Below are 10,175 nucleotides of genomic sequence, written 5' to 3' on the forward strand. Positions count from 1 at the left end.
TCTCGTCAACTTTTGATATGAGATTCAATGTGTTAGACGCTCAAATTCGAAGATCACATCTATCAACCACCATGATTCTCAATAAAAAATATATCAGTATTATCTTGATTTAATGTTTCCGACATCACTAGTTGGCTCATCCAATACTAGTAGCCCAGAAAATGCCAACGGACGAAACCGGCACAACCTTCTTGAAGGGTCAACCCAGACAGCCACGGGTCTCGCTTAACACGTCACTTGCACTTCAGATGGGGAGGATATGGGACCGTCTTCCCCACGTTCTTTTGGCACCACGGAGACTTTTCTTCCTTGGAATCATCATGATCCAAGGTAGAAGGTGACGCGCACCCCCAAACTCACACCTTAGAAATCAACACGACGTGTAATAAAAACAATCACAAATAATTTTACCTCTGCAGAAAACAGATATTGTTTTCACATCTCAAATCACATGCTAATTCGATGTAGAGATCTCTTCATCGACGAGTCTAACCACACGAACTCACCATCATTCCCCCTTAAATCAAAAGCCAATTCGATGGTCAACGCAGCTTCTCACGCGTCATGCGGTAACCACACCGTCTCAATGTGCGATCACCGCCGTCCTTCCGAAATTAGCTACTCAATCCATTACGCCCGAACAAAAGTGTCTCGGGTCACTGTAACAGTTGGAAACTTTCACGTAGCTCCCTCGCATTATGGAATATAATGCGTTTAACCATCTTGAGACGCTTACGAAGAGCACAACAGAGAACCACCAGCTCGAGAGGATCTCCTGTTCGAGCCTAGTCAGGCAACCTGGATTCGCATTAGTAAGTCGGTGGGCCCCATCATGTGACGAGGCACTCGAACCAGAGGTAAGGTGGGCTATCCATGATTTTGTGGCGGGCCCCGACGCGCAGCCGCGGCCTGCAGAGCCCGATTCACTAATTTCTCGCTTTCCTGAGGGGGAAACTTGAAAAGTTTAATTGGGAGGGGGGCAAATGTAAAAGTGTACAGGAGAATATTTGATTTCAAACGAGTAAAATAAATGACGCTCTACCAAAAAGTCTCGGGCTCTCCCCTCTCTCTCTCTCTCTCTCTCCTCGCCCGAGAACCCAAATCTAAGAAAGAGGCCTTTCCTCCTTCGAGTCTCCGGATCGGGGTGATTCTTGGGGGCGGCGGCGGCGGCGGCGAAATCGATGGCGTCGGAGATCGAGGTGCTGGACGAGGGGACCGGCGTCGGGGGAGGAGCGCCGGTGTCGGCGGGAGATGGAGGAGGGGCGGAGGGGGATGAGGCCTTGAAGAACGATGTGTACACGGCGGCTGCGTACGGGGATCTGGAGAAGCTCCAGCGGCTGGTGGAGGCGGAGGGGTGCTCCGTCTCGGAGCCGGATGGGGCCGGGTATTACGCCCTCCAATGGGCCGCCCTCAATAACCGCACCGCCGCTGCCCTGTACATCATCGAGGTATCTTCTCCCCCGCCCCCGATGGTGTAAAATTAGGGGTTTTTCTTTTGGGTCCGTTGTTCTCTGTAGTGGCTATTGATCTGTTCCATCCGTTGATTCCTGTTGTTTGTATCAGCACGGAGGGGATGTCAATGCCACCGACAACACGGGGCAGACGGCGCTCCATTGGAGTGCAGTGCGGGGGCACATCCAGGTCGCTGAGCTACTGCTGAAGGAAGGTGCTCGTGTTGATGCGTCAGACTTGTACGGGTATCAGGTATGGTTTCCCTATAATTATTGTCGGAACAATTTTGTCTTTCTTCATGTTTCTCTGCTTGTGTTCTTCATAGGAAGAAGTTTAGTCATCATGTACACTTTAGTATCTATCGCCTCAGCGATGAACAATTGTCTTTGCTCTGTGGCCGACAACTTGACTTCGGCATGCTGATCTACGAATTGATTTAGATTTTATGGCTAGAGAAATAGGTAAAAGACCAGCTAAGAAATTTGGGAACTTCCCCTCTTAATATGCTGATTGGTCACGAATTCATACCTTTGTGTTACATTTACGTAAAGTTTTACTAGAATGCAGACCTGCTGGTTGATTGAACATACCACATGCTTGATCACTCTTACTGTAGATGACCATGAGTTAGTTACTTCCTTTCCTTTCTTTAGTCAGTGGCATAAATGATCCGGCACAATTGTGATAGAGAGAAACTCCCAGGATGAGAAATACCTGTGGGGTGACAAATCATTGTTGTCATGCTGGAAAATAAAACACATCTGGGCAGCTTTCTATTTAGAAACCAAGCTATAAATCATTGTTACTTATAGTTTATTATACTATATATTTGTATTTTTTACCTGAAACTTAATTACATTATAATTTGATTTTCTTTTTTGTCTTTTGCACTTTTCCTATGTATTCATGACTCCACAATGATGAATTAGGAATTTCATATGAATAAGGACTGTGATTGAGCAATATCTTATGGAAATTGAGTTATATGAATTGAGAATATGAGGTACTAGAAGTCTAGGACCAGAAAAATATATTTTACTTGCTTTGGTTTGGCTTTTATGGTTAGTGTGGTATAGTCTGGCTTGAATTTTTTTTTTAACATAGCTTACTCATTTGACTTGTAATTACTCATAGACAGGATCGGTCTGGACTGTTGCAGTTCTACTATTAGTTAATGACAGATATCTTATCATAGATGAGGAATTCAGTGTCTTTGGAACAAAAATGTCTATGCTTTTAGCTGTGTTAGCCTGATGCTTGATCAACATATAAACATGCTCATATCTGTATGATTCTGTCTTTTGTAATTTCCTTCAAGTTTGCACCTGTTTTCTGGTCCCCTTAACAAGTTCCACTTGATTGCAGACCACTCATGTTGCAGCACAATATGGCCAGACAGCATTTCTCTATCATATTGTCACAAAATGGAATGCTGATCCAGATGTCCCTGATAATGATGGAAGAAGCCCCTTACACTGGTATATAATATTCTCCTATCTGCAGTAAAACCATGGAGCAATATCCTAATTCTTTTTTCCTCTGGGAGACTTGCTACCTTTTAATTTCACAAGTTGGTCTCAGCATCTTCTACCTTTTACAATTATGGGAATTATACTTATTTACTAGCAAATATTGTTTATATTTTTCATTTTAGTTTAATATATTTTTTAGGGCTGCTTACAAGGGATTTGCTGACTGCATACGTCTTCTTCTGTTTCTGGATGCCTATAGGGGGCGACAGGATAAAGAGGGTAAATTCTATTTTGTTTTATTTCATTTATACATTCTGTAATTTGATCATTTTGGCTCCTTTTAATTTCTTTGCGCTCGATAGGTTGTACTCCTCTTCACTGGTCTGCTATTAGAGGAAATCTAGAGGCATGTACAGTTCTTGTTCAAGCAGGGAAGAAAGAGGACCTGATGATCACAGATAATACCGGGTTAACTCCTGCTCAGCTTGCATCAGATAGGGGTCATCGGCAAGTTGCTTTTTTCCTTGTAGGTATTCTGTGTCTCTAATAGATTACTTCTTAATTAAAAGCATGTCAATTGTTTGCTTTGCATTTATTGTTGTTAGACATAAGGGAATCCCATCAGCTGGGGAATTTTTCGTTTGCTCTTAAGTGCTTTTGCTTTCTTTCATTTTGCCTTAAGGTGTCAATAAATATTTCCTGTAATTTGTTTTGCTCTTGATGTTTGGTTTTTCAGGATCATTATCAAACAACTTGTTTATACCATACATCAGGACAGAAGCATGCAATGTAGCGGAAATTGCTTACGTTGCATGTATAAACTAAAAGACAAGTATTGAAAAGGCATCATGCTCTTTGGTTGGTTCCCATATAGCTGATCACAAATGCTTGTGATCTATGGCTTTATTTGTTGTGGTCAAGATGTTTTCTGCTCTAAAAGATGTTTGGTTGTGCTTTTATATTGAGCACATTAGATTGTGATGAGACACATGCAGCAACATATATGAAAGTGTTTAATGCACTGCAGGATGATGAACATCAAATGGGAGTAATAATTGACATGGTTCTTACACACATGAATGCATAATTAAGGTAGATTCTTGGAAGGAAAAAAGCTTTTGATTATGTGCAATTCTAAGCAATAACAAGTTGAATTTAACCAGAAAAAGCTGCCCATGTTTTGAACTCTTCTAGAAGCCTGCATGGACTTTATCCTACTACCTTACAAATAGAGACTTTGAAGAGTATTCTTCGTCTCCCTTCCTCTGTGATTTGGTTTTTTGTATTATTTTTGATTGAAAGCTTATTTGGGTCAAAATAAGAAAGCCTTACCTTTATCTTAGAGGTTTGCCAGTTGGAACCCAGTGGGCAGCTATTTGTCAGTAGTAGACTCCTAATTCTGTGCACCAGTGGGCAGCTATTTGTCGGTTTCCTTAATCAATTCTCTTTCAAAGGATTGGTTCTTCGCTAGTTTACTTGACCTGTGCATGTATACATACAGTCATGCATGCATATACATTATGTGTCCGTGTTTGTGAGCCTGACTGTTAGGATACCACATGCATGTGTACGTAAATAGTACACATACAGGTGTCTTGTGTTTGTGAGACTGTCTATTAGGACCCTAGAAAAATACTGCATTGCAGCTAGCAATGTCCTCGCTTTGACTAAATAATTAGCTGAGGTAATTTGTTGCCTCCCTATTGTGCAAGCTCCAAGAATAAACGCTCTGCAATTTTATGTGGTTATAACTCTTTTATCTGCTGGCATTATTCCCTCTTGAAATGTAGTGTAATGTTCTAAATTCTAGTTTCATTTTCTAATCTATAAACTCTTCTAATTGGAATTATCTGAAGCTGACTTGCTAGCTGAGTAGTCAGATTGGTTAGTTCACCAATTGCGATTTGGATCTTTCTTGGGCTTGCATAGAACTGTTGAGGTTTCTCTAAATGGTGCCTGAATGTTCAATTCTAGAAGCTGTATCTAGACGATTTACTAAATGAGTATGGTTTTCATCTACTCCAGTTTAGCACATTCCATCTGAACTTTAGAGTTGGTAAAATAAGCTACTGTTTAAGCTTCTGTAGACTATTATGCATTTTTTCCTGTTATAGTTTGTCTTGCGTACCTTAAACTTGTCTCTGTATTGTACCTAATATTACTTGAGTTATGCAGGGCAATGCTAGACGTGTACTCGATAGGCGCTGCAATGGGAATAGTCACCTGGGAAAGCTATCAAAATTGGGACTTGCACCTGCTCTTTGGTGCGTCATAGTAGCCATGCTGCTTACATATGTACATTCAGTTATTGCAGGTATATTTTGTTATGTGATTCATAACATGCCCATCCTGTCAAATAAATTGAACATGTAGACTTACTCTTCTATTTTCTTTTGTTTTGTGGATGTAGGTTCTTACATCCTGAAATTAACATTTGTATTTGGGCTTTTTGCCTGGTCAGGATTTTTCCTGGCAACTGCAGGATTAGTCATGTTTTATAGATGTAGCAGGTACTCTCAGCTTATCCACAGTTTGTTTTCTTGCATAACTAAATATTTAAATAGATTGTAATGTGGAACTCAATGATTTATGATGTGTGATGGTTTGTTTCTGTAAATCAGTGTTTCCTGGAAGTGGTACTTATCCTAGCTATTGCATAGTTCATGTTATGAGTACCAAAGACAGTTGATGTGAGAAATACATGATCTTTGCTCTTCTATATATATGTTGAGCTGTTGGACAATTCTTTTTGAACTTGCACATTGTTATACACAAATTATATGTTACGTGGAAAAATTATATGCAAGATTCAAAGCTTCTGCTAGCTTTTATTATATTGTAAAAATTTTATTGGTTCACATTAGTCTTACTGCCAATTTTGATTATAATGGTGTAAGTGGATCATTAGACTGGAAATGTAGCTGAAGCTAAGTTACCTTACATTATGGTGAGACAGTTTGTGCATGTTTTTACGTTCACTTAGTTCCAATTTCTCCAAGCAGCTTGTATTTTGGTCCGTATCTGTAAGTTGCTAGAATAAATTCAATGATGTTCAAATGTGTTATTACCTAATTTTTTAACATATTAGTTATTTCACATGATATAGGTATCCTAATAGTTGAAAGGGTATCAAAGCAGATGGCTCAGGTCATTACTATTTTATTCATACGATCCTATTTAATCATCACTTGAAGTAAAACCATGTACCTTTTTTTTATTCATTAAACAAGGATTGGTTTTTTTGACTCATTTTGTTATAATGATTAGTTATTCATTTTAATCCTATCAATCAAAATTGCTGATGGGTCCGTCAAATTTAGGATACAAGCCCTTTAGCATCCATTTGGCAGAAAACAAGGCAGTTGACAGTTGTATTCATGTCAAATGCATTCCAAAATTTTCATTCTTGCAGGTATTTGTAGTCCTTGCTGGATTTTAGCAGTTGAACCAAATTTGTATGGTTATGGTAAATGGTTTTGGCCCAGATGTTTGTACTCTGTTGTGGAGAGGGCTTCTCTCCCTTTTATAGCCTAAAGCCTGTGGGTTAGCATAAAGTTAATAAAGAAAAAGGAGTGCATCATCGGGAATTCAGGTCCATAGTGCTTAAAGCACTCAAAAAGTTGTGATGGATGCTAGTAACGAAGGTAGTCCTCTAGAATTACAAAGTTGTGTATTCTAGTTTAGGACTGAAGGTCCCATGTTATCACAATCTATTATATCAATACACTTATATATGTTATTCATTTGGATCGCTTAAGAAAATAGGTGAAAAGAAGAAAATGATGATCATGTGTAGGGATGTAAGAAGAGGTGATGGAAGGGTATATGGAGGATTGGCCTGTTGATACTTGAAGGGGATGCCCAGGGCAGGCAGCAGGCAAGCATTAGGTGGATGGAGTACGGTGGCGTGGCGCTTTATTATATTAATATATATGTCACTCATTTGGTTTGTTTAAGACAATCGATAAAACGAAGAAAATGAGGATCACTTGCAGGGATGCAGGAAGAGGTGATGGAGGGGGATATGGAGGATTGGCCTGTTGAAAAATGATTCTGAGGGCATCAAGCATTAGGTGGATGCAGTGGGGTGGGGTGGTGCTTGGTCGGTATGTGTTTTATACAGGTCTTCTTTTAAAAATAAATAATCCATACTTCTCTTTTGCTTTATGTGAATGAACATTGTAGACCAGGTATGTTGCTTTGTGTTTATATACACAACTGAATTTTATTGCAGTTTTCTGATCCATTTTTTGCACACAGGTACTAGGAAAATACATATATATTCAATGATTATGTCAATTTAGATGTGTGAAGCTCATCTCACTGCAATATTTTGATTTGCCACAGGAAAGATCCTGGTTTCATCAACAGGAATGTACGGGATGCACAAAGCCTCAGAGATGACGTGAGCTGCAAACTTGGCTTGCTCTGTTACTAGCTACTGTAGATATATATTTTTTCTCTTTATAACAATGCCACAACCTTATGTGTCTGTATTTTTGAATCTTAACAAGTATACATCAGTTGCTCAACAAAATCCCCTAGACGCATTTTAACTAGATTGTTAGCTATAAATACATGCTACATTGCCCTTGTACAAATGAGGAAGGTGCATATTGAATCATGAGTAGTGACTTTATATGTCATGAGCATATATGTCTCCTCCCAACAAAGTAGGGATTTCTTTTATACCCATTAGTACCATATACACTGTATTGCAGGGCACGCCATGCCACTCATTTCATTTATATTCATGTGGTGACTTTATATGTCATGAACTGCATAGGCACTCCATGCCTCTCATTTCATACTGATTATGCTGTGATGCTGACAAGTATTTTAACAGGGAAGCATACTGCAAGAATGAAATATGCTTCAACTTTTTTTCTTTTTAAGATTTTAGCTCTGTATTTCCATAAATACTTTTTTGTCTTACACTAACTGTAATCAATGATTCTATTAGTGTATGCATAATGCACAGATGTCACCACTTTCGACACGACGAGTACTCCTGATAACCTTTTTTATTAGGTATTGTGAAAAATAGAATATGATTTGAAAAGGAGATTATGGCAGATGCTAATCAGCGACAAAGACTTTTGATTCACAAATGCAAATGACTAAAATTTTTATATTTCCTTCAGAATTGCTTATGATTCACTACTTTTATATTTGTGCTTATAGGAACCCTTATTAAAGACAGATTTAAACCATCCTGCCCTTTTGGCTGGGAATTGGTCCCAGTTGTGTGCAACATGCAAGGTACTCTTATATCCATATGAGGAAACTTTTTTTTCTTATCTTATTCTTGGAATTTCTGATCTAAATTTGATTGAAATAATGTTTAGATTGTCAGGCCAGTACGTGCAAAACATTGTTCCACTTGTGACCGTTGTGTCGAGCAGTTTGATCATCACTGTCCTTGGGTATCAAATTGTATTGGCAAGGTTCTCGTGACACTCATGACTTGCTTCTCAGTTGTTTGTTATTCTTTGTTCTTCTGAAAGCATTGTGATGTTCGTTGTGCAATATGATCGATTCCCGACTATGTTAGTTTCTTGATATTCTAATTTGTTAACCATTGATCTGCAGAGGAATAAGTGGGACTTTTTCATGTTTCTTATTCTAGAAGTTTCAGCAATGATTATTACTGGTCTGGTGACCATTACAAGTACGTATCTTTTAAAGTTGTCTACTTTAACTTTCCTCTTTGAATTAGTCTTTTGCTGTTATTTGACTCACTGCTAAGAAAAGCAAATACTTCCTGCAGGAATCGTGAAAGATCCCTCTCCACCATCTTTTGGTGGATGGTTGAGTCATAATGCTAGTGAGCATCCTGGGGCAATATCATTTCTGATAATGGATTTTTTTCTGTTCTTTGGAGTTGCTGTCTTAACTGCTGTCCAAGCATCACAGGTACTCACTTGGGGTTTTCTGCTACTCCATTGCATTATTTGGATGACAAATGAGAATCCGTGCGAAAATATCAGTATTCAAATCTTAATGTGACGATAGCTTTTACATTTCAGTTCTATTTGTATTTCTTTTCTTTGTCCCTATACATAATGGCGGAGAACATAATATTTATATTTTAATTGAGTTAAAACACTCTTTCTACTGGTTTTTTTACAGAAATATAAAGATTTTGAATCTCATCGAAGAATCCAGAAATAAACAATATGCTGGTGTGGCTAATCAAGCAAACAACTTACTGAATTATGCTTTAAGCACTTTGGTAGAATATAACAACTTACCAATAAATGCTTTAATTTTCATCACATGCACCTTTCTCTTTCATTTTCTAAATGTGGGTGGACAAAGAAATGTTATAATGCTTTTATTCCAGGGAAGGCTTTCTGTACTGTCCTGACCCTCTTGTTATGCTAACCCAACATGCTGGCTTCATGGAGTAGAAGTTTATGCCATTTCTCCAACTGTTGCTTAAGTACTATTATTGGTTACATAGTTTTCTTTATTTTTTTGGGGCACAGATCTCACGGAACATTACAACAAATGAAATGGCAAATGCTATGAGATATAGCTACCTCAGAGGTCCAGGTGGAAGGTTTAGAAACCCCTATGATCATGGCATCCGCAAGAACTGCTTGGATTTCTTTATAAAAGGATACAATGAAGATGTGGAGCTCCCAGACCAGACACAGCCCTCGGAAGGAACAGGGATGATTCAGATGACAAGAAGCACAGATTTACAGAATGGGGAGAACCATTTGCATCAGAGTGGCAACGGTCACATCTGTGTCGATGTTCAAACCAAAAATTCAAGACCCCACGGCCATGCTAATTCGTTGAAGTGCTGCCACAACAACAATAAAATCGATGGTGCCCCTCTAGGATTGGGCTTGGGACTTGGTCGCAACAATCGGCACAACTCTCGGATTCTGCCATTATGATCTTCTACATACCAGGATAGCATGAGATTGTGCCTCTTGTATCATAACCATTGAAATATTTTGCAGTCTTTCTTGTTCGAATCTAGATGTTCCCTCTTAGATATTGTATCATCTTGGATCAGTTTTGTTCTCATGGATGTTGTAACCCCGAACGTTAGATTTTTAGTATCAGACGATTTCAGATATGATTTTACATGATTGGCAAAAGATATATATAGCCAATCTCAAATAATTATGATTTTGTGGCTTTATTATTGTTGGTCAGACTCCTGTCAAGTAAGATAATTCAAAACTTCTTGTTCGTGTGACAAATATTCTCCATTCTTGAGAGATGTATTAT

The 10,175-nt window shown here is 38.7% G+C and overlaps 1 protein-coding gene across 1 annotated transcript; it reads left to right on the forward strand.

Moving 5' to 3' along the window:
- The first annotated feature begins 1,057 nt into the window (after positions 1-1,057).
- Positions 1,058-10,099, forward strand: LOC135607354 (protein S-acyltransferase 24-like). The gene is made up of 13 exons (XM_065099116.1): positions 1,058-1,448; positions 1,564-1,704; positions 2,818-2,930; positions 3,124-3,203; positions 3,287-3,450; positions 5,100-5,238; positions 5,335-5,434; positions 7,272-7,329; positions 8,109-8,186; positions 8,273-8,371; positions 8,517-8,595; positions 8,695-8,840; positions 9,416-10,099. The coding sequence occupies exons 1-13, from the start codon at positions 1,182-1,184 to the stop codon at positions 9,833-9,835; spliced, it is 1,884 nt and encodes a 627-aa protein (XP_064955188.1). The 5' UTR covers positions 1,058-1,181; the 3' UTR covers positions 9,836-10,099.
- The last annotated feature ends 76 nt before the right edge of the window (positions 10,100-10,175 follow it).

This window comes from Musa acuminata, chromosome BXJ2-3, assembly GCF_036884655.1.
Source record: "Musa acuminata AAA Group cultivar baxijiao chromosome BXJ2-3, Cavendish_Baxijiao_AAA, whole genome shotgun sequence".
Lineage (NCBI taxonomy): Eukaryota > Viridiplantae > Streptophyta > Magnoliopsida > Zingiberales > Musaceae > Musa > Musa acuminata.

What these genes read in the sequence shown, in the direction of transcription:
- LOC135607354 (XM_065099116.1), top strand. Translation starts at nt 1,182, where the DNA reads ATGGCGTCGGAGATCGAGGTGCTGGACGAGGGGACCGGCGTCGGGGGA. An exon ending in CAGACTTGTACGGGTATCAG is followed by an intron (nt 1,705 to 2,817) that starts GTATGGTTTCCC and finishes ACTTGATTGCAG; the next exon opens with ACCACTCATGTTGCAGCACA. An exon ending in GGAAGAAGCCCCTTACACTG is followed by an intron (nt 2,931 to 3,123) that starts GTATATAATATT and finishes TATATTTTTTAG; the next exon opens with GGCTGCTTACAAGGGATTTG.